Source organism: Catharus ustulatus, chromosome 4 (assembly GCF_009819885.2).
Source record: "Catharus ustulatus isolate bCatUst1 chromosome 4, bCatUst1.pri.v2, whole genome shotgun sequence".
Taxonomy (NCBI): Eukaryota; Metazoa; Chordata; class Aves; order Passeriformes; family Turdidae; genus Catharus; species Catharus ustulatus.
Window position 1 is genome coordinate 6,251,892 of NC_046224.1, and position 25,118 is coordinate 6,277,009.

Below are 25,118 nucleotides of genomic sequence, written 5' to 3' on the forward strand. Positions count from 1 at the left end.
CCACCTTAAAAATCTCCATGAGTGCAGCATTACTAGTTAAACACAGATATCTGTATTGTGTAGAGCAACCTCTCCAAATAAAAATGTGTTCTCTGTATCAAAGAGGACTCTGACAAAGAATATATTAACCAAAGTCCAAGTGCCTTGGCTTGAAGCTGATAGTGAAGATCTTCTCTGAGGTCACCGGTGACACCCCCAAGGGAATGGCTTGAAGTTGTGACAGGGGAAGTTTAGGTTGGATATCAGGAAAAGGTTCTTCACCCAGAGGGTGGCTGGGCACTGGAACAGCTCCCCAGGGCAGTGGTCACAGCACAGAGCCTGACAGAGCTCAAGAAGTGTTTGGACAGTGCTCTCAGACACACTTTGACTCTTGGGGTGTCCTGTGCAGGGTCAGGAGTTGGACTTGATGATCCTTGTGGGTCTCTTCCACCTCAGCATATTCTGTGATTCTGTGAATGTTCTGGTGTGGAGGCTAGAGGGAGTTGTGAAATTTATTGTTTTTTACATTTGTTTGATGTCAGAGGAACGTGATAAAACCCAATTTATGAATTATATAGGTAGCCAATCTATTTTTGTCTTCTGGACAACTAAAAGGCATAAATATAGAAAGTATTCTGACAGTGAATTATTCTTCCTTTGCCATTACTCCGAGCATTTGTGGAACCCGAGAGTTTTGCTGACACAAGAGAATTTTACAGGCTCCCCCAAAGTAGTGCAGTCATTTGCTGTTACCACAAGGCATGTGATTTTTCTTCTTTTCCTTCAGTTTAATATATGTTACAATTTTTTGTTGAAAGGAAGTAGAAAATGGCAAAGGACAGGAGAAGCATTGTCCTTGTCTCCAGATGGATTTCATCTGGGACCATGAGAAGAAAAAATTTTCAGCTGGTCTAAACTTTCACACTTGTCTTGTAGGACCTTTTAACTTTTGTTTCATCTTGCTTTAGATTTCTCAGAGACAAGGCATGCCATTGCTTCATCGGTTGATTCTATACAGCATTTTGTTAGAAATTTTCACCTCCATTAATATTTTGGACCTTTTATAGCCCCTTTATGTTAATTTTTACCCTTTATGGTAATATTTTAGCTCATCAATGTCTCCATCTTTATTTCACACATGCAGGTCTCAATTAGTGTGGAGTCTCTCATGCAGAGGTTGCAGGATCTCTTCCTAAAGCACCCTAAAAAAAGGACTTCCTTTCATTTCTGTTCACCTCCTGTTCAATAAGATGGTGGAAACCACACAATGTGTTCAGTTTCTTTCTTCTCAAAGAAATACTAAGCCAAAGAGGAAGAACATTATCCCATTGTATCCATGAGGCAGATCATTGCTAAGCAGAAGAAATACCACAACAACAAAACACTCATTTCTGAGGTGCTTTAGCGCTTCCAGCAGTATTATACAGTGAGTATGTGCCAAATTCAGGCAAACTAGATAATCTGCATTGCACCTTCAAGTGGCAGAAGCACTGAGGCACCTGCTCTTTGTTTACCTGATGGAATAGAGAAACTTGATTTCCAAAACAAAAAAAAAAAGAAGAAAAGATATGTTGGCCCCAAATACTGACCATCCCTGGAGCATGTGTTTGAGCAGCCAGTAATAAGAGCCTCTGTAATTCACTGTGGGCTGCACAAGAGGGAAGGTTTTAAGCAGGTTTTTTTTGCCTTCTCCAACAGATGTGTTGACAATCCATAAACATATGGCTCTTGTTCACAGGAGCTATTTGCCCCCAGCTTTAATGTAATTTACAGGCAGTTTCCTAGTCCCCATTTCTCTCATTTCTTAACTATATGTGTTTCCTCAAGAGAAAATGGTAATAATCCTCTAAAACAGAAAATGAATGGAATTTAGTCTAGTCAAAACTAATAAGATCCTTCAGATTTGAGTTTTATAGACTTCATTTAAATCATTTTGCTAATGAACACTGACAGAAACAGACCAGTGTTGGTCAAAGGGAATTCACTTTGTTTTTTTCCTCTCTTCTCTGTTGGTGCCCAAATTATCTGAAAAAAGTGGAGTTTTTTACTTCTTTTTTTTTAATTACTTTTTAAATCAAAGACATTATTGGATTCTTATTGCTTTGTGGGGACAGATTGAATAATCAAAGCTGCTTCTGTTTGCAACATATAAAATTATTCGAGTTAACATTGCAGATGCTAAGAGACAAGGACTGCATAACAGAGTCTGGAAATCTCTCTTGCCCCACAGCAAGAATATTTGTTGTACTTTGAGGCCCCAAGAGTGTGAAAACTTGTCTTCAGTGGGTCTCAATGTTGCAAAGGCAGATTATTTGTAGGTTAGAGCTTCAAGGTTTACCCACAGAGTGAAAAAGTTACCTCCTACTTTCTTTACTGGATCCTGTCAGCTCTAGAGACTTCACTTTCTTGAGGGTTCATTGAGTAATCTGATGTGTTTGACAGCCTAAAAAAGCATCAAATAAAAGTGGTCTTAACTTTTCATAGCTAGGTAATGAATAGGAGCCAAAACAAAGCCTGGTTGTAGACATGATGTGCCTCCAGTACATCAACAAAACTCTGATTTTAAAAGTTCACTTTTCCTAAGCTAATGCAACTTTATAACAGAAAAAAAAAAAAAAAAAAGGAAGTCTTTATGACTGATACACAAAAGTGGGGCTTAGGAGATGAGCTAAAAGCTTAATTGCTTCTACAGCTTTTATGAATGTGATTCATCTGCTATACCTTTACCTACCTGTGAGTTAAGTATTTAATCTATACTGGTTATTCAAGGCGCTTCTGTGAGACAGACAGGTATTTCTAGTTCACCCAACCTATCCCAAATGATGACTCTTTATTACTTTTTTATGACAAGACATTGAGTCTCTCCCTAAACACATAATTAGATGGATTCATCTCACCTACCTTCATCATTCCCTTGACATTGTAGCATCAAGGACATTTTTTCCGCCTTTTCCCCTCTGGCAGAGCTTTTGGGGATACATACAGTATCAAAGGGGTGTGTATACATGACTATCTATGTACAAAAGCCAAGATAAAAGCTTGCAATTAAGTGAATGGTACTTACATTTTGTATTTGCCTGGTCATTCTTGTTATTCTAATCTTCAGGTCTTTAAATGAAGTCCAGTGTCCTAGAGTATAGTGTCTTCACTTAGAATACTTAAATTTACTCTTAGAACATTTGGGGCCCAGAACAATAATCTGTTGTATGACAAAATTATTGAGTAATTCATGTTTGTTTAATGATAGACTTTGGTGGGTGGCAAAACCCCAAAAGCCTGGTTAGCTGATCAGCCTGGGATGATTGACAAACTTTTGAGAAAGTCTGATCCCATACATACTGGTTTGGTATTATATTTGCAAATAATAGCACAGTACTGAATTTTGGGATCTAGCATTTGCGGTTCTAGACTCATCAACACTTCCTATGAACAATCATACTGCTTAGGTCCTGAACAAGACTGGTCTTGTTGGTCTCATTTTCTTTTTTCCTTCTTGCAAATAGCCCTGTCATGCTCCTGTGTGTGATTGTAAGCTGTTCTGTGATCAAATAAAATAAACAAACTTAATTGTCTTAATTTTGCTTTGTTTTTTTTCCTTTCAGTGGCTGCATCAACTGCTAATTCCACAGCTGGTGCGGCCATGAATTCTTTGACTTCTCTGGGTACTCTCCAAGGACTGGCTGGAGCCACTGTTGGACTGAATAATATTAATGCACTAGCAGGTACCGTAAACAGTGAGTATTTATTGCTGTGGTGGACAGCCTTCCCCAATAATCATGCCCCAAAAACTATCAATTGTAAAGCGATAATATGATTTTTAATCTCTACACCAAATAAGGGGGTCAAGTTGATTCAGTTCCATACTGCTGCTGCATATGTAGTTCTCTGGAGTCTTTTAGTTTCACACAGCTTATTCCTTGTGTCCCTGCATAAAGACTCCTCTTCTTGCAGTACATACGGAAGGTAAAAGAATTGTCACCGGGGATTTGGGTTGTCTGGGTTATAGGAGAGGCTCCTTTTTCATTGAGGGAGTCTGACAACAGGTGTATCACCCCAATGTACAAAACCTCACTCAGAAACGTAGTGCTAAAAAAGATGTTTGCAGAGGCAGTCCTTTAAAATAGCTGTAAGAATTCTCTAATTGACTTGAGGGCAACATGCTTTAAAAATAAAGGCAAGTCTTTGGCTTTTAATTGGCAAGTATAGGAGAATGTGCAGTCAGTCACCTGTAATGCCAGAGCACACACACCTATCCTATGATATCTTAACAAACCCTGGCATCTCCAGCTCAGAAGATGCCAGTAGTTGTTAGAACATTCTTCTTTGTTCTTAGCCTTGGTCAAGATTTTCTTGAAGAAGAAGGATTTTTTTTTTAATTATTGTTTCTGCTATGATGACTTCACCTTTGCCTGTAACAGAAGAGATTTGCCCAGCTGCATTTTTCCCCCTCCCTCTTTTTTTTCTTTAGCTGCTGATGCTCCTTGCATTTCCTTTTGCAATGCAAGGAATCTATTTGGTCATTGCCAGTCCATGACCCATCATAATGTACCCTCAGGAATGGATGTCCTCCTCAGTATCTCTTGCTCACTCTGATGCTGTGCATGATGTCCTTTTTGTCACTGTTACTTGGCTGCTCACCCAATCTTTTTGTTCTGTGATCTCTGGTTGGCGTTGTTGGGAGCTGGGAAGGAAGGGGGCTTATGGATGTCCATGTAGCAATGTTGAATGGTTGCATGGGGTCTCGTGTAAAACAGGACTTGCTTCTGGCAAGGATATGTGCATTTCACACAAAACAACCTCTTGGCAAATACAACTCAAGGACAACATAAGAAAAATTAGTATTAGGTCCCAAAATGGCAGACATTAGTTTCCTTTCTTCCTATTCCATTAGTGTCAAAGCAAGCCATTGGAAATGGCATGCAGAGAAAGCTAACTTACCTCCTCTCCTGAGCTCTGAGTAAGAGATCTACCCTGTCATGAGTAAGAAACCATTAAATGTCCCTTCTGATTAACAGTCATTTTGCTTCATTTGGTGTATAAAAAAATCACGATATCAAGACCAAAATATGACAATCCCACTCCTTCCCCTCTGCAAGTACTAAGAACCCAGGCACATTGGAGCACTCCAACATGCGGTACCAAAACCAAGCAGGAGTGAATCCTGTGAGCTCATTGTGTGGGAACCCTTCTGTTGCACTCCTTTTAGCACCCCTTGCTAGGCTGCAAGCACAGTTTACATTTTCTCAGCAAGTATTTTGAGGTGATGTGTGTGCAAACTTATCTGCATGTGTCATTTGAAGTATTAATGATGTATTCACAACCTGGTACCAGATTTCAGTTTGTTTTAAGTCACCATTGCTTCTGTGGACTTGTACTGACAGTGACTGCAGTCCCAAATCTTCATGGATGTTTCTATGGATATGTGTACAGTGCTTACAAATGTATGTGGGTATGTTTGTCTATGTATATACATACATGAGAGAGAGCTAAAGAGGGGAAACTGCTTTCCCATGACACAGCTCAGCATTAGGGCACTGTTTCCCTCAAAAAGGAACTTGATTATCACTTTCTGGTACTCATGATGCTGATGATAGTGAAGTATTGCTCAAATTAAAATAACCTCCCCTCTCTATTTTAATGAAATTTTGGGACTTTTCCTGATGACAGTGTCTGACTCAGACATTCACACTCAAACCCACCTGGGAGATTGCCTTTGGGAAACCTCATGTTCAGTAAGCCTGATGTTCCACGCTGACATGGCTTATACCATGGTCATAAGCAGGCCAGTAAAAAAAAATTCACTGGCCATGGACATTCCTGAAGTAACTGTGCAGCAAATTGGGAACTGAGTGACATGCTTCTAGTTGGGAAATTAGAAAATCCAAAGCACAAGTCAAGCAGAGCTTGACCCAAACATTAATCAGGAGGTGGCACTGGGCTTGGTCATTGATCTACACAGAGGTTTGAAGAGATGCTCTTCTGCCTAAGCCATGTCCTGCCCTGCATGTGAGAATCACATGGAGAATGTCTTCCATGCTGAGCTCACTAGAAGACTTTTATCTGTTTTTTCATCTGGGTCTGTGCATAGCTGTGCTATGGAGGTTGATAGTGCTGTATTTGTAGAGAGAAGCATTTTAAAAAGACATCTGGAGGCTTTAAATAAAGTGGGGGATGGTAAGTTTAAGTGTCTCCAAGGTTTTGACAGAAGTTGTACCTAAGGGTGGGGATTCAGTCTTCCCTCTGTTATTCTTGAAGCACCTAAAACTTTAAATGGCAAAACATTAGACTGTCTGCTTTGAGCATATGAATTTAAAATTCTAAGTAATAAAAAGAATTATGAATGATGAGGAAAAATTACTAAAGAGGGAGGAAGCAATTGTTTGCAATTAAGAAAGAAGACCATACTGTCCAGCTGGACAGCTATGGCACAGTATTTGTGTGTGACCCCAGGGCAGTCACTTAGCCTTTTTGCCCCCTTATTTACATCTGTAAAACAGAGATAAAACTATTCATGGAAGATTTGAAGGTGCTTGAAAAGCACTTTGTGAGACCTTTGGACCTGCCAAGCTTTGTTGCTTTTGTATTATGTAGAGAAACTCAGAAAAGTAGAAAGGCTCCAAAAGGTTATTTCACAGAAGAGAGGAATGGACCAGAGTTCAGTGTGTGACTGAGGTGCTTTGGTAGAGATAATAAAGAGATGGCAGAGATGTGCAACAGCAGCTGGGCCTTGCAGATTTCATAAAAATGTAACAAAAAAGGTGTTGGGTGCTTTCTGCAGCTCTGTTGTGCTCAGGAGGGAGGTGTGTGCCACACGTGGGCTGGGGCAGCAGCAGCTGTGCCCTCCCCAGGAGCAGAGCCGTGGGCTGGCTTGTCTGGCTGATGGTGATCTGGAGCTGCTGGGTGGGAAGGTGCTATTGATTCCAGGGGAAAGGAGGGGGAGGATGCTGCCCACTGCAACACAAAGTATGGTTATCTAATAGGCCAATGACTCACAAAAGATAACATGGTATCCTAATGCTACCTCTGTTATCAGGTTATTTCAACACTAATAAAAAGAGAGATACAAGCTGCTTTATCAGGAGCCTTTACTTTAACCAGTCCTGCATGTACACCCATGCAAGCAGTGACATAAACCTAAGTACAAAACATTGGAGCAGTCAGCCTCAGGATCAAAATATTATTAGTATTAATATAACATATTATACATACTATATAATATAGTATATAGTATATAGTATATAGTATATAGTATATAGTATGTGTTATAAAAATATATTTATATTTGTTTATTATTAATTATTATTAGCTAATCATTATCATTATTATTATTATTAATTATTATTATTTATTTATTAGTTATTAGTTATTGTAATATTTTGAATGCCACTCTATCACTCCCCCTCCTGACCTGGACAGTGGAGGAAAAATAAAACATTTGTGATAAGGGCAGGGGGAGCTCACTTGCCAACTACCATCACTCCTGATTTGGGGAAATTAGTTGTTTAATTCATTACCAGTCAAATAAGACTAGGATTATGAGAAATTAAACCAAATCTTATAAACACTTTCTTCCCACTCATACCTTCCTGCCAGGCTTAACTTTATTCCTGAATTCTCACCTACTGTCCCCAGTGGTGCAGGAGGATGGGAATGGGGGCTGCAGTCAGTTCATCACCTGCAGCTCCTTCCTTCTCAGGGTTGGACTCCTCACACTGCTCCTCTGCTCCAGCATGAGGTCACTGCCATAGGAGAGAGTTCTTCACTTGCTGCTTCAGCGTGGGTCCCTTTCCACAGGCTGCAGAACTCCACAAATTGCTCCAGTGTGGGTCTGCTCCGTGGTGTTTCCCTTCAGGAACAGGCTGCTCCAGAGTGGGTCCCGCACAGGGTCACAAGTATTGACAGCAAACCTTCTCCAGCAAATCCTCTCTCCTCAGGTGCTGCCAGCACTGCCTTCCCACGGGGTCTCAGCCTCCTTTGGGCATCCACCTGCTCTGGAGTGGGCTCCTCCATGGGCTGCAGGTGGATCTGTGCTCTCCCATGGACCCCCATGTCCTGCAGGGCACAGCTGCCTCACCCTGGGCTGCCCCAGGGGCTGCAGGGGAATCTCAGCTCCAGTGCCTGGAGCAGCTCCTGCCCCTCCTTCTCCACCGACCTTGAAGAGCTGTTTCACACATTCTCACTCCTCTCTTCTCTAGCTGCAGATACCATTGCACAGGGAGTTTTCTCCTTCTTTACCATGTTACCTCAGAGGTGCTACCACTGTCACTGATGGGCTCAGCCTTGGCCAGTGGTGGGTCTGCCTTGGAGCCATCTGGCATTGGCTCTGTAGGACACAGGGCAGGCTTCCAGCAGCTTCTCCATTATCACCCCCACTACCACCCAAAGCCAATATAGTTTTAGATCTGGAAGCATTGCACAGGAAATACCTGAGTCTGTTGAGCTCTGACAGGGATTTTTGTTCAAAGCAGTGGCAGCCAGTACCTCCCATCAGGGTACACCAATGCTCTGAAGTGGGATGGAGGGGAAAGAGAAGTCTTCAAAGTGAGACATTTTATTAAGGAAAGGCTAAGAATATCACATCTCTGTCAAGTGTTTAGTCACACAAATTATAGTAAGATCAAAAGGTATAATTTATGCAGTACAATTCTCTTAATTGGCACAGACTCTGGTGGAGCCAAAAAGGTGCCACTTGAGCAATTGTCCTGATTATTGGAGACTCATAGGAATATGCTTTTCAAATCTACATAAGAGGCAGAAGGATGCTGGGGTCAGCATCTTTATCCTCCTCTGTCAATGCTGGATAATTCCCTGCAGTATTCTTCCTGTCTCTAAATTACACATGTGATAAGGTTTCTGCCATATTCCTTGAAGATTGTTTCCCAGTCTAATAGATTTAATTATTCATTTACTATAAAGTGTCCTCTGCTTAATTTCCCCACTTTTCACCAATTTACATACCAACCTTTATTATTTCTCTGAAATTAAGCCCTTTCCTTCTCTGTACTGTTCCTTGCTTTGGGGTCTTAATATGACACCACCAGTCACATCTTCACCCACCATTTTACCAATCAAAACATTACACAATGTCTAAGAAATTATTTCTGGTGATTCAGGGTGACCCTCCCCCACTCTTGTAGTGACAGATCTTCTCTACCTCTATGGGCCTGTTAAGCCCTCTAAGTTGTTTGTGAGCTGTTCACCTAGAAACTGGGGAGCTGGGATAGTTCGTTGTGCAGAAAACATGCCCTGACTTTCAGTCCTGATGGGCTCCCAGTGCTTGGGTTGACACAGGTTGGGTATGTGGAAGATGAGTAGGACTCTGAACCCTGCCATGCTTTCAACTTCCAACAGCAAATTCACTTTTTCTGGAATTCCAAAAAACATGCTAGCACTGTTAACTTCAACATACCTCATTTAGGAGCCATGCTGAGCAATGGAATCAAAGGAGGAAAGCTGTAGCTCAGGAGTTTGTCCACCATCAAATCAGAGCAATACAACTTCTTATGCAGCCCACACTGTTTTCACGGATGAGGGATGTCATTTTCTGCACAGCTAGCAGTCCCATCTGAAATTTCCTCTTTAGCAGCCATCCCAGTTAAATTACTCTGTTACTTACCAGGATGTAGAATTGCTGTAAGTTCCCAAAAAAAGCAACTCTGCTCCCCTTGTGAAGAAAAACATTGCTAGAAATAAATGCTTTTGTTTCTTCATGAAAGATGCCTAGTCTGGATGAAGTATTTTTAGTCACTCTGGATGTGCTGTTATTCATGTCCTGTGGAGTGACTGGAGTAACTAGAGGAGGAGGGTGGAAGCAAAGAGCATCACAGTCCATCTTTCTACCACAAGCATAAGGGACAAAGCCTGTAAATGTAGAGAAGGTTATAATAGAATCATTTAGTTGAAAAAGACCTGGTTTAAATGCAGTTAATCAGGGTTCTCTGTGTATAAGCAAAATACTTCTGATAGGCTGTTGTGATGGCATGTTGCTGAAGCCCCTGGTCAGAGAGAATGGATTTCCTCATGGACTGCTTTTCCCAGTGGCCACCTCGCAGGGACACAGGTCACACAGGTCCCACACTGCCAGCCTCAGACACCCCCAGCAGAAGCACAGGTGTCACGGGGGATGAGCAGAGAGGCTCTCAGGAGCACGGAGCTGTAGTACTTGCCAGTAGCAGGCTGCATGCGAGTTCCATTTGACTGTGCAACCCTTGTGCTGAAGTGATCCTGATGCCAAAGTCGTGTTTCTTTGTCCTCAGTCCCATCTGGTGAAGTGCCGAGCTGCATGCACCGCTGTCGTTGTCAGTGTCGTATAATACCAACGACTTTCGGAAAGCACTAATGAACAAGTGCAATTTCTTTTCTCTATTGTTGGGTTTTTTGTAAAGTTGCTCAAATGCTCTCAGGTATGGCGGCCCTGAACGGAGGACTCGGCGCAACAGGCCTGACGAACGGCACGGCTGGCACGATGGACGCGCTCACCCAGGCCTACTCAGGAATCCAGCAGTACGCGGCCGCCGCGCTGCCCACCCTCTACAGCCAGAGCCTGCTGCAGCAGCAGAGCGCCGCAGGCAGCCAGAAGGAAGGTAAGTGCCCACGCCGGCAAGCCCAGCCCAACGCTCTGTTTCCTCGTTTCTGAGGAAAAACAGCGGTGCCACACAGCTGTTTCCTCGTTTCTGAGGAAAACATCAGTGCCACACAGCTGTTTCCTCATTTCCATGGAAAACAGCAGTGCTACATGGCTGTTTCCTCGTTTCTGAGGAAAACAGCGGTGCCACATGGCTGTTTCCTCATTTCCGTGAAAAACAGCGGTGCCACACAGCTGTTTCCTCATTTCTGAGGAAAACAGCAGTGCCACACGGCTCTTTCCTCATTTATGAGAAAACAGTGGTGCCACACGTTTGTATACTTATTTCCGTGAAAAACAGCGGTGCCACACGGCTGTTTCCTCGTTTCCATGGAAAACAGCAGTGCCATGCATCTGTTTCCTCATTTCCGTGGAAAATAGCAGTGCCACACATCTGTTTCCTCATTTCAGAGGAAAACATCAGTGCCACACCGCTGTTTCCTCGTTTCCATGGAAAACAGCAGTGCCTCACGGCTGTTTCCTCATTTCCAAGGCTTCATGGAAGGCCTTGGGCGGTCTAATCTGTGATTTTCTCCAGTTTTCTCCTGCTTAGCACTGTCACCTTCTTTAACCTCTAATGTGTTTCACTTTTCAGCCATCTGTCCTCCAAGTTATACTTTGCCACCCATCCCTTCCTAATATAAAAGCATTTACTGACTACCACATAAAAAGGCGCCGCTAACAAAAATCATCCCTCTGTGGATGCAATTTTTGTCTTCTGGTTTCCATTTTCTGTCATAGTGGAGTTAATCTGATTAAGGTTTTGAGCTAATGACAAGATCCGTTTTCACTTTGAGTGGTTCTTTGCTTAATTGTGGGTCTTGTGAGGAAGCAGCTAAGTGAATGATTGCTCCCCTCTCCCCACACCAACAGCAAATAAACCTCAGGAAGTTATTGCTAAGAATAAATGAATACTAATTACAAGGTGTTTAGGAAAATGAGGCTACCCTTTTCCCCTCTTCCGCTCCCGTTCATGCTCCCAGGCATTTTGAGGGGGGTTGTTTCTGTTTTCATTACTTTCTCCTATCCTAATTTCCAGCTAATTCTACAAAGACAGGAGAATACTGCATGCTTTCTAATGCTGTTTGTATGTTGCCACTACTGATCTTGCCAAGGCTAAGCTTTGAAAAATAAACCTAGTATAATATCCTCAAGAGAAATCTTTTTATCCTCTTCTGAAATAGTATCTTCTACTGTTATGGGATGTGTTTCCTAGGAAGACAAACATGGCATTCCCCCTGCTGTATAGGGAGACTGGAGTTAAAATGTATTTTCTCTGAAGTCTTTCCTTCATTTGCTGCTAAAAGCTTGAATTATTTAAAACTAAAGGGGATTTTTAAAATCTTTTTTTCCATTTTTTTTGTTTTCTGCATTTATCTTTCACCTCAGGCCCTTTGTTCAGTGACAACAGACTATCTGACACCAGAAAAAAACAATGTTTATTTGGTGTCATTGCAAGATACATAGTGAAGGACAGATTGATTTTTTTTTCCCCCTAACTATTTTAATTTTTTCTCCTCAGAAACATTGACAAACTTTAGGCTTATTTTTTATTTTCATCAATTGCCAGAATCCTTTTTAAAACACAGTATTTTTTTTATATATCTTGTATCTGCTAGTAGGTGGTTAAGTTCAAGTGAGTGAATTCCACTGCTGAATACTGACAAAAACGTTTTGTCTCTTACCATGATTTCTGATGGAATTGTGAAGAGTCTGGAGAGGTTGAGGATAAACAAGAACCAGAGAAAAATGCTATATAAATATTAAATGCTGAAGCACAGTGAGCTGCTTCTTTCATATGTTCTTAAATATTATTCAGTAATTTTTTCCCTGTTATTTTAAAGAATATTATTTGCTGGGAAATGATTGTTTAGCTTTGACAAGAAGAAAAAAGTTTCAAGTTTTCTTCATGGTTTTTTTTGTTGTTTTTCTTTTTTTTTTTATTTAATCAAATTCATTTATCTCCTCCTTTTTGGGCAAACGTTGCTACCTTTTCCTTCAGAGCCTGATTCTGAGTGGGAGAGGTGAGGCTCCGTGGCTCTGTTGCAGAAGGAGCTCTGTAAATGTGACGAGCACTTTCCTCTTCCTCTCCAAAAAACCAAGGACATCACATCTGAGGCACATTTAGGTTCCATTAAGCAAGGGTACACGTAATCAGGCTATTCCAGGTGTGTTTTAGGCAGAAATGCTTGTTCCCTTTGTGTACCACTTACACTGCTGGAGCCTGCATGGGGAGGCCACATCTGGCTCCATCACATATCACACTCTTCCTGGCATCCATTGCTCATTTCCAGTGTGTTGCTATTGAGCTAGGGGAAAACAATAACCTATCAGTACTCAGATTAATACACCTTTGATAATATGTATCTCAAATCTTGTCCGTAAGAAAAATATTCAGAGCACCTTTGAGTTTACACCTTTCTTTGAAAACTCAACTAAGCCGAAAACCACTTAATTGCAACCCAACTAGCTAATTTTGAACTTCTTTAAAAGACTTACTTTACAAAGCTTCTTCCAGGGGACAGAGCTTTCTATGGGGGATTTATATAAAAAAAAAAGCTCAGTACAAATTTAATTCTGAATGTCTTTTTCTCACTGACTTCACTGACTTTTAAGTCACAAGACGTGCTTTGTCTTACTATTTTTATTCTTATCTGCACCATTTTCTTGCCCTTTGAGTTTAAATCTGTGGTACTCAAATCTGGTTCACCTCCTTCCAATTCCATAAGTTCCTGCAACTGGAATTAAACTGACAAACCCATGCAGGTGTTGGAAGCAGCAGAGGACTCCTTGTGCAAATTTTGGGGTATTTTGAGAGCCAATACATTCTGTACCTGTTGTCCTAACCTTAATTATACTGAAAGACACTCATGTAAATTGAATAAGACGATGGATTTAACTATTTCTGTAGTAGGGTTATGAAATAAACACTTTTCAAAGTAAACACTTTTCAAGGTGGGATGCTCTAAAGAGCTGCATTTCAGCTGTGCTTCTTTGATGATCCACTTGCTTTTGTTCCTTCAGAGTTGGAAAGTGAAATGCTTTCTGACCATCAGCTTCAGTAAGTATTATGGAAAAACAGATTAAATGTAGCACTTGTAATAGCTGTTTTCATACTTTTTTTTCTTCTTTTATTTATTTTCCTAAAGGTCCGGAAGGGGCAAACCTCTTTATTTACCACCTCCCCCAGGAGTTTGGAGACCAGGACATTCTGCAGATGTTCATGCCTTTTGGAAATGTTATCTCTGCTAAAGTCTTCATTGACAAACAGACCAATTTGAGCAAGTGCTTTGGTATGTCAAATTTAATAAATCAAACAGTAAAAGCCACATGCACTACACTGAAAAGGGGGCAGGAAAGAAAATTAACAGCAATGTGAGAAATGTCATACTGGAAAATCATTCCAAAAATAATGGACTGTTAATCCTCAGGAAGATGCACAGACAAACTACTTCTAACTAAAAATTGGACATGAAAGAAAAGAATAATAGTCTTCCAGTCTGACATCTCACATGAATGTGTCAAGTACATGAAACTAATTACACCCTATGTGGGGGAATGTCATTTAGTATACTATTAAATTGCCTTATTATGGATACTTAATTATTCTCTATTGTATAGCTGAACCACTTAAAAAAGCTCTATGTTTAACCCATTGCTTCTACATTACAGGAATTTCTTTCTTCTGAATTAAGTACAAGATTTTGCAATTAGTGACTGAATGGTGTGTACATGTAGTTCAGAATATTTTGCAGACAGTTGATGCCTAGATATGCAGCTCCAGCTGTTGTGGGTGGGTTCCAGTGTGTTATGGAAGGTGGCATTTCCCTTACCTCAGGGCAAGGATGAAGAGAGCCTCACTAGATCAGTGTCAAGTTTCCCAGAGAATACTTTGAGCTGTCAGAAAATTAGATCACAGCAGAGGAGGAGATGATGTGCTGGCATAAAAATAGTTTTAGGGTTGATTAAGAGGGCTGATGTCTTTGCAATAGCAGAGATGTACCAGTTCAGTGCTTTGATGGAGGGGAGCAGAGAATGTGAGTGGTAAACTTTTGGAGCATTGGTCTAATAATTATGGTCTTATACAGGACATAGGGAGGATTTAGAAAGAGGAATGAATCTCTTAAACGTGAGTTTTACAAGGGTTGACGTAAAATATTGGAATTTCCTTAAAATGGCAATTCTTTCCCAGAGTATAGGAATAGTGGCAACTGTATATATGACAAAAGAGGATTCTATAATACACTTGGAAAGTTGATTCAGTTCAGAGAAAGAGGTGACATTCTTTCTGCATTTTCCCACAGTCTGACAGTTCATTTTTGAAACATTCACCTCATTAGGCTTTACCAAAAAATATTTATATCTAGACTAGTATAGTCCAGCCTGTGTCTGCAATAGGTTAAAGCAGTCCCTAAGGCTCTTGCAGATTTGAAAAGTGGAATTGAAATGGACTCCCCATTGATCTGGAGCCAGTTCTGTTAGTATGTTGGGGTTACAAAATCATTGAAGTCTCGAGGAATCTTGATGAAATGTCAAATCAAGCTACATTAATCGAAATGCAGCAATTGTGACAGCTGAATTAATGTAAATTAGTTTGGGCAGGTGGCTCAATTCATCAGATCATTTCCCACACTTGCTTTTTGTGCATTTTCTTTTATTCTTTGATTACCTTCTTACACAGTTTCCAATCTCCTGCCCAAAGGAGGAGGAAGTCAAATTACAGACAAGAACAGGCTGAACATCCAAAAGGTGTAAAGATTGTCCAAGTCTGTCCACTGGCAGAAATGGGAAGGGAAGGTTCATTCTGAGTGATAGACAGTGATGAATCTTTATGTAAAACTGCTTTGCAAAATGAAAAATTCCTTTTCTTTGCAGAAAAAGGACTTAGGCATATTTTCTCTTCTTGTCCAAACCAGAATGAATGCTCAAAGGATTAAATTATGATGGGATGACAGGACAGTGTGTTTACACCTGGAAGTGCTCTTCCATGAGTTCTCACATGCTGCACAGGCTTTAGTTGACCCAGCAGACAAAGGGTTTCACTCTTCAAACTTATCTCTTGCCTTTCATAGTCCTTAGAATAAGAAAAATGAGATATGTAATTAAGGCAGAGGAAGGGGGACGCAGTTACATCAGTGCAGAAATGCAGTCAGCCTTATAGCAAAATTGTCACTTGAATGATGAAAATTATTTATCCTGATTATAGAGATATTCAAAGATCTAAAACAAATATCAGGTTTGTCATGACAGGGTCTTTGAGAATTAGTAACATCATTCCAACTTCATGTAACCAGTGGTTTTAAATTCAGACAAAAAGTGGTGAATGGGTGCAATCACAAAAATACAAATAAAGGGAAGGAATTCCAGATTCCTCAGTAAGCTTTATAAATGAAGATTCTCAGTAAGGAAGAAGATGAAAGCATAACAAGCTAATGCAGGTATTGCATTCTGTATAAAGAGAAATTGTGAATCAGAATAATAATTGAATGACAGGGGCTGATGCCAGCAGTGTGCTTCCTTCTCTTCATTCACCATCCACAGATGCCAAGTGACTAGTTTAGATCACTTGCTTACTTTCCAGGTGGATAAAACTAGGTACAAAGGAAAGGAACGACAGTGATGATAAGTTCATATTAGTAATATGCACCTAGGAGAATAAAGTGAGGGTCAGGAAAGCTGTAGAGGGAAATGCTGAATTGTCAAGATAGGTTGGAGTAGCTCAGTTGTGCAGCATCTGCCTGGCCAGTGCTACAGCTGCCTCTCAACTCGTGCTAATTCCCTTTTCTATCCCTGAGGCAATCCTAGAGCCAATAGAAAGAGACACTAGAGCAAAGATAGTGACTGGAGTGTTGTGGACAGATCTCCTACAACCAAATAGGGGAAAGGAAGAAAGGAAGAGAATTATGAAGCTCCTCAGGATTTGGCAATAAATTTAAGAGGAACCAATCCTGGGGCGAAAGTGGTGAAGTAGCAAGAGTTACTAAAACCAAGGAAGTTATTTATTGTCCCTTAAGGAGGTAGCAAATAATGAACCACAGGACAATATGGATAGAGCATATTGGCTTTGGCCAGGAGAAGGTCTGCAGAGATTTAAATTAGAGGTGGTTTTGAGTGGAAAGAACAGAAGTTAGCCTGAGTTGTCAGAGAAGAGTCAGCTGAAATAGTTTGGTGAAGTTGATTTAAGGTGAAGCCATAGGGATGATCTATGAAGGAGAACAGCTGGACAAGGATATCTATGCAGTGGGTGAAGTGTAATAATACTCTGACTCTACAATTGGAAGAGGGCAGCAGTGCAAGAGCCATAAAAGAATGGGTTAAAGTAATGGTAGAAAGAGGTCATGAATCCAAGAAGTACACAGACACTAAGCACAAATGAATAAAGCTGGTTGGTGAAAGAGAGGCACTGAGAAGCCTGTGTGTTAGGACTGAAGGCAAAGTGTGTGGCATCCATGCTTTAGGAGTGTGAAGGGATGTGTGTTAAGGCAAATTCAAGTGGAAAGAAGAGGGAGCATTCAAAGCAGATGCATAACAGCAGGCTGAGTACAGTAATAATTAGCCTGAGCTGAGGCAGAGCAGCAGTTAGGCAAGCTTTGCAATTACAAGTGGGAGGCCCAGATATGAAAATGAACTTTGAGCTTCCAGAATCAGGGAGATTTGAATATATTATGAACAGAATATTTTCAGTCTCCTGGGGAAAAGAAATCTGAGCCAGTCCAGCCATTCTGAATTACCCAAGCAAGCATTATCCTCCTAGTTAGTGCTCACACACGAGGAGCAGATCTTGGAGTTCTCATCAAACCCTACCATTGTCTTTATGATGCTACTTAATTTTGATGTTTGTGTGCTCCTCTGGGGACCAAGAGACTGAATTAACTAATATTCAGGTACCCTGAGATCTTGAACTGGAAGGAGCTGTAAAATTACAAAATATTAATATTGCAACTGTCCTAGGCCAGGCCCAAAGAGATGAGTGTTCCATAGCACACATGAACTCACACCCAGGTGTGCCAGTGGGTTTAGGCAGTTTGGGGGTTGATTCAGTCTTGCTGTTTCAGCTTCCCTTTTGCAGACTGGCCTAATAGCACTTCCTAACAAACTGGGAGGCATGTAGATAATACATTGAGAAGTGTTACAGTAATAAGTATCTTCAGTCTCTAAGATAGGTGGGTAAATAACAGAATGGAAACTGCATTGCACCAAAATTGGCCAACTGCATCCCAGCTAGTAAAGAAATATTATGAAGGTAAAGAGGAAGGCAAAAGGAAACAGGAGAGGAAATGGGATATGAAATGTGATCGAAGAACTAATTGAAAGCGAGGTAAATGTGTCAAATAAATAGCAATCATAAAATTCTAACAAAATGCCTTCTGACATTTGTGGTGACCTAGAGCTGACTGTCTCTCCCGCCTGTGTTCTGTGTCTCGCAGGTTTTGTTAGCTATGACAATCCGGTCTCTGCACAAGCTGCTATCCAGGCTATGAACGGCTTTCAGATTGGCATGAAACGCTTGAAGGTTCAGCTGAAACGCTCCAAAAATGACAGCAAACCTTACTGATCTTAACCCCAGATGCTTACTGCTCTTGTTTTAGCTTTCTTAGGGTAAGTCCCATGAGCAAACCTGTCCTCTGCAGGGGGGTTAAGAAAGAACATAGAGCCAACCTTCACCAAGAGACAGTTATTTTTACAGTTACCACTTCCATCTCCCCACTTGTCCTTACTACACTTGGCTCCCATTTCCTTGCCAAGTAATTACTGAGTTGTGTTACTGTATTTTGTTTTGCAGCATAATTTATCTCCTTTTTGAAACAAAAATAAACGTCTTGAAGTTCTAAACAGCACACACACACAGACACACAAAAATGTGCAATTTAACTCTGTGAACCCTGGTGCCATTAGCACACAATAAAAGTTGTTTTCTATGGATGGATCGTATTTTACCAGGGTGGCACCAGCAGTTTATAGGTTAAACAAAATGGCCTCATGCCAGTTGAAGCACTTATTTTGCAACAAAAATTGAAAACAAGTCTTTCCACTACATCAACTTGTTTTTTGAGAAGATCTGATTTTTTTTTCGGTTCAAACCAACGTATTGTTATATATTAGTCTGATTTTACACTGGTCGTCTTTATATTTCATTTTTTTTAAGTTCTTGTTTTTTTGGAAAGGATTAATGTAAAAAAGATTTAGAGATCTGTTTCTAAAGCTACAGGGTTTAAAATAAAAAAAATAAAATAAAATGAGTGACAATACTTGATGTTTCTTGAGAGATAAATTTAATAATAATAAAAAAAAGAAAGCCACAGGCCTGTAAATTTTATTTGTAAAAAGCATTTCTATTTTTATACAAAATTTTTACTGCCTCAGAAATAATGGAATTTATTTATTGCCTATTGTTAACTTATTGGATACCTAAAGAGCAGCTCTCTATGCTAGCTAGATCCTTTGAAGTAGTCTCTAGAGTAATTGTGCCAAGAATGGGCGCTTTTTCACTGTTGAACCCTCCACCCTTTGCAGTTCATGCTTTTATCCTCTTGTTTGTATTTGTCTGGTTATTTTGTTCGTAGTTTCCATTACCTAGTTTAAAGTTCAGTTGTCTGACCCTTTTTCCCCCCTCTCCCTGAACCTTTCTGTTACATTTGTAGAAACTGGTTCTTTCCTCTCTTTTCTCCCCAAAGAGGAATCCATTTTCTCTGACTCCTTTCAGATGGATTCTTTTGGGGTTCCATTGTGTTCTTGTTGACAAGTATTGTAAGTTAATGCAAATTATGTGAACGGCTCGTAGGCTCTACTGATAAAAGATTTGCATTAGTTTTCTCCTGCACCCATAAAAGTGATTTTGTTTGTGCTGCATAGATTCTGTGTAACTTTTTTTCCTCTTCCTTGTTTTTTCCCTAGACATCTCCATGCCCGTTAGCCCATCGTTTGCCTAGCATGTCCCTGTGGCGTCTCAAAAAAAAAAAGTTTCATCGTCCCGTCATTGTTTCTGATGTCTTTCTGACCTCACATCATATTTGGTTCTCCTACTGACCTAGTTTGACCTTTGAAATTTGCATGTGACCTCATCTAGCTATGAATTCTGGGAAGTCAATGTGAAAAAACATTGCTGCATTCATGCAAGACTGAAATTTATTATTAGATAAATTAATGATAGGATTTAAAAACAACCTGTGGCAAAATGTTTTTTCTTTCTTTCCTTTTATTTTTTTTTTTTTTTTAGTTTTGGTTTTTGGTTTTCTTCTTTCCTTGGAGATTTTGTTTCCTTTTGTTTGGGTTTTTTGTTTTGGGTTTTTTTCTTGGTTGATTTTTTGTTTTGGTTTGGTTTTTTTTTCATTTCGTAAAAAAAAAAATAAAAAAAAAACAGACTTGAAAGTATTATACAGGGATTGGCATTCTGCCTGGTCACTGGTGACAATAGCAATATGTGTCCAGAGGCACAGAATGTTGGTTTCTAACAGACTACTTCCAAAACAGTTTGAGAAATAAAACTGTCTGATTTTAAGTCTCTAGAGGTCTGTAATAGTTTTTACATTTTTCAGGCAGTGTAAAGTTTTTTGATAAGGCCATTTTAGGTGGCTCACTTTCTCATTAAAGTATATATATAGAACCACTTTTTGTAGATTAGTATAAGAAAATATTTACCCTGTTTTAGGGCAAATGCTACCTACTTGTGTCACCTTTTGCTGAACTGACTCACAGTTAGACAATCCATGGTTTAATGCACATGAAATTACCTATATTTTATACTGTTTCAATGTACAGAAGAAAGGTTACTGTAAAATGTGTTACGTTGGTGCTTCTGTGAATTAAGTTGTGGTTTCATCATGAGTCTTATGGTCTTAAGTGTTCTATGTTTATAAAAAGACAAGTTTAAAATTGGTTTACTTGAACAACAAGAACAAAAAGAAGATTCAAAAAAAAAACACAAAAAAAAAGTTGTTTGCTTAAAAAAAATAATTTCATGTGAAAATGAAAAAATATTCCAGAATAAGTTTGTGTTGGCTTGTGACGCATTGATGTCATTTTTTTATTGTGAACAATTTAGGTGTGTTTGTGTTCAGCAAAATGTGATCAGTTTTTCTTTTAAAGAAAAAAAAAATCAGTGAAACTATAGTGCCAAATTCCAAAGGTACTTTCTTCCTAGAGCTTCAGTGTGTTTCTTGTGTGAAGTAATTTGATAACATGGGTATTTTATTATGTGTTTTGTATAAATCCCTAATATTTAAAGAAAAAAAGAGGTTAAAAAGTTTGTTAACTTGCTATCCTGTGGTCTTGTTGCCTGAAATTGTTATTGTTTGTTATTTCTCTTTGATGTTTTTTGTAAAACATTGTATAAGTGCCCATGTTTCACTTTTTTAACCACTCTGCACACATCAATGCTGTGAAAGCAAACCTCACTATGTATTTTCTTCATATTGTATGGAAACCTCTAAGGTGAGAAAGTTTTGAACTTTTAACCCTTTCCACCCAGAGCTGTCTTGAGTGTTAATACCTTTTATACATTCACCATTTTGCTGTTTATTTTTATATATATATCTATATCTATAAATATATATATACTTAGTTTTTTGTGGTTTATTTAATACATGGTTGAAATCAGAACAATGCACAGGGCAGATCTGAAGGACAAAAATATTTTACTGCTGTCTAAATTTCTTCTGTATCTATAACTAAAATTATTTAAAACCGTAATTAACTTGTGGTTTTCCTTTTTAGATTTTGGGGATTTTGTCTTTTCTTAAAGAGCTTTTAATATGCTGCTGGAATATGCTATTCAGTATTAATAAAATAAAAGAAAAAGAAAACAATTCTTTAATTATCTATTGTGTGAACCACTCCCAGACAGGAGCGGTCAATCCACCATTTGAAAACCTTGAGGAGAAAAAAAAAAAAACAGAATAATAATATTTTTGTAATTTAAATAAATGAACTTTTGCTTAAATCAGATGCACTAGATCTTCCTGGGTGAAAATTCAGTGTGCACTGCAGTTAAACTACTTTTTATGGATAAAGTTTACATACACTGTAATGTTTGGTGTTATTTGCCATTATTTGTCACGGCAATATATTGGCTTACTCCTGCAGACACTCGTACCGAGAGGAGTAACTTTACTCGTACCCGTGGTCCATGGCAATATCTGTGTGACTGATGTGGGTGTTTGCTGGAGGAAGCTCTTTGTAAGGAACCAGAAAAAAGATGCTGGTAGCCCTTTTCACTGCCTTGTAAGTCTGATTGGGTTGCGTTTCTACCGCACAAACAGTGACCAACAACCAAATTGGGTTCTTTGCCACCGGTTTAGCGAATTCATTGCCAATCCAATGCGTGTGAGCAGCAGTACCTGCTACAGGTCATAAAGTGCCATACCTTCTTCCACCTCCTAGTTCTATCTGGTTATATCTGAAGCCACCTAAAATTAAAAATGAAGCCCTATATGAGCAACATCAGCTGGTGCACTCTTGTCTCTCATCCCCAACTTAAATGCTTCTTTATGTAGAGCCCTGGGATGGAAAGGACTAGCCTCTAGTGATGCAAAAAAATTTCCTTCTTATAGCACATGCACTTATAAATAAATTATCTATACTTTTCTCACGTTTTTACTACTGCTGGGGCCTTCCTACACCCTTTGAGGGCTATTTTGTACTACTTGCAGCAATTGTGCGTATTCAAAGTATCATCTCACGTACGTTATATTATATATATGTACATATATATATATATAATATGAGATCATCATTTGGACTGTTTAGAGACTGTTTCACTAATTTTTCTCATTGTACCCACCGTCTAAATTTCCAAAGCTTTTGTAGATGCCCTGGTGTGTCCTGTGGGTTTTCCAGTCCAGTTAGAGCCTCTGGTCCTTGGGCAGTGTAACTCGGCACCAGGCTGCCCTGAATTACTCCACGGGACATTGGCTTAGCAGTGGGAGACAAGGAATGTTTCTGTACTTCCAGGCAACTGAGATGAGTCATTGCTTTAAAAAACTGTCCATCTCTGGGAAAAAAGATAAATTCAAAAATAAAAACTAAAATTCAAATACAAAACCAAAAACCCAAACATACACCTCCTGGAGGCAAATTATCTACCAGGTCTCTTTCAAAATAATGAAAGGAAAAAGCTGCAAGGGTGCAAGGGCCTAATAAGAGAGGAAGTAAAACAAGGGAAATTGCTTTACAAAATTCTAATCAAAAGACTAGACTAGTTGTTTTATCAAACAAATTAGCTAATTGCAATGAAATGGCAGTCCTCAAAGGAGTAACAAGTTCATCTTTCTTTCACCATAGGGGTTACAGTTCCTTGGCTTGTGCTACTCTGGAATCATTTTACTGTTTCTGTTTTTATTATCTTAAGTGCTAATTAACAAAAGGAAAAAAAATATCCTGTAGTTTCATTACCTTTTTGGATAATGTCATACAAAAAGAAAAAAAAAAACAAACCTATGTATTTGTGTTTTTTTCGTGCTGTGGGAATTGTTGTTTGTAGATTAATAATACTATCATTTTGTTTAGAATTACAAAATAGTTTTTAAGTATTGTCTGAGAAAAGCCAAAGTTAATGCAATCTAGTGGAAACTGTAAGACCATTTGAGTATTGTTTCTGTTTTATTGATGCATTTGGATTTTGTTGTTTGATGGAATTTGAGCCAAAAAAAAAAAAAAAAGAACAAAAAAAAGGCAAAAAAAAAAGCAGGCTTTCCTATTTCTACAACTTGATTGTACTTATGCATTTTGTACCAGTGGAACTTTTTATACTGGAGATTAAAAAACAAATGGAAATTTTTGTGGCTTACTCTTGTGGGCCCCCTCGATCATGACTGATTTTCAAGTTTGATTTCTGGACGGTAGAAAGAGAGTTGGTTTTGTTTCGAGAATTCAAAACTTTGGCTTGATTTCTTTTTTTCCCTTTGCTTATATCTAGTGTTTAGAATTTTGTCTTAACAAAAGCGGTAAGTTTCACTTTTTATTCTGTATCGTGCAGTTACACAATAAGGTAATTAGAATTAGGAGTACTCGGTCACTTTGCGTGGATAAATGTATTAGTTAAAACGTTAGGGGTTTGCTTTTTTGCTGTTTAGATCAGAGTTTTTTCTGATTCTTCTGTCCTCATTGTGAACATAACCGTGTAGTTGAAACAGTCAGACTTATTTTTGTAACGTATGTTATTGTGTGATGCAGTTTTTTGCTTCTGTCTCCAATATTAAACCATTTTCCTAATACTTGTCTCTCTACTTTGTGTGTTGTATTGTTGGTGGTCATTCTGTGTTGGTAATACATCTGCACACCTCACTGTTTCACGTGCCTGTTTTTTTTTTTCTCTCTATTTGTTGGTTGTGTACAAAAGATACAGTCGATTCCACCTAAGTGAATAGCTGATTGGGGGGCAAAAGAGGATTTGTACATTTTAGACATGTTCTGGTTTCTTTGATTTTTTTTTTCTTTTATTTTCTTTTTTTTTCTCTGTTCCTCCCCCTAGTCATGCCTTACCACTTGGATAATCTCTTGGAGCAGGAAGCATTTTAAATGAGTTTCCTGCAAAGTCCTATTGAAGGTAGCTTATGTTAGCCTTCAAACTGCAAAATCTTCTGCACACAAACACACAGAAGACACCTAAAAAGAATTTTTTTTTTGCTGTGGCATTTCAGTAAGTCTGGAAAATGTGGATTATGTAGATCATTTCTTCCTAGTTGTTAAAAAAATAATATTCTGCCACTATGATGCAGAAGCATATGAAACATTCAAGAAAAGGAGGATATAGCCTTGGGATTTTTTCCAAACTGCACAGTAATCTGATGGCATATGGCGTTAGTCAAACTCTCCCTAGAAACTAATCATTTCTTAACTAGGGCTGGGAGAGCCTGCAACATCTTACCAGGTGATCAAGCTTGTTATGTGCAGTTCTACATACAATACTTTAAAATATATCACAAAATCCAAGTGAGCACAGGAAGAATCTACTAAAGCCAGTGGAAGAAAAAAAAAAAAAAAACAAAAAAACCCCTAACAAAAAAACAAAATAAAAAGAAAGAGAAATAAATGATGGGAAAAAGATCCCCCGTTGTTCCACTGGGTGATATTTTTGCTGTGGGCTTACAAAGCAGATCATTCCCAGCATTGGCTGATAGTATTACACAAATCTCAAAAGGGACTAAAGAAATACCATAGCATTTTTTTTCTCATTATTTTTTACACTTGGCTCTTAGCTTTTTTATTCTTTCCTTTCCTATATTTTTTTCCTCCTTGCAAGAATCTCTCTGCTCTCCCCCAAGCGGTGTCTACCACAATGAAATAAAAGCTGCAAAAGAAAAATCTACATTGTTCTGGTTTACAGAAAGTCTCTTCTCTCCTCTGATCGCAGATACAAACCTTACAATTTAGAGAGGGGGGTAAAAAAAACAAAAGAAAACCAACCAAACCAAACCAAACCCAAGGAGGAGAGAGAAGCACTGGTGAGTGCTCTCTGGAATTCAAGCCATATGCCCCCATCCTTTTCCTTTGTCCCACTTTCTGTGATGCTCAGGAA

General features: G+C 39.2%; 1 protein-coding gene across 12 annotated transcripts in view; it reads left to right on the forward strand.

The window, feature by feature from the left end:
• Positions 1-23,814, forward strand: part of CELF2 (CUGBP Elav-like family member 2) — a 371,106-nt gene extending 347,292 nt beyond the window's left edge. For 4 of the 12 annotated variants that reach the window (XM_033057254.2, XM_033057250.2, XM_033057257.2 and 1 more), the window contains 4 exons: positions 3,582-3,713; positions 10,365-10,562; positions 13,753-13,896; positions 18,031-23,814. In XM_033057254.2, coding sequence (XP_032913145.1) covers positions 3,582-3,713; positions 10,365-10,562; positions 13,753-13,896; positions 18,031-18,158 — 602 coding nt within the window. In that variant the 3' untranslated portion in view covers positions 18,159-23,814. The remainder of the gene's footprint in view (positions 1-3,581; positions 3,714-10,364; positions 10,563-13,752; positions 13,897-18,030) is intronic. The other 8 variants (XM_033057253.2, XM_042779168.1, XM_033057252.2 and 5 more) reach the window with 5 other exon arrangements.
• The last annotated feature ends 1,304 nt before the right edge of the window (positions 23,815-25,118 follow it).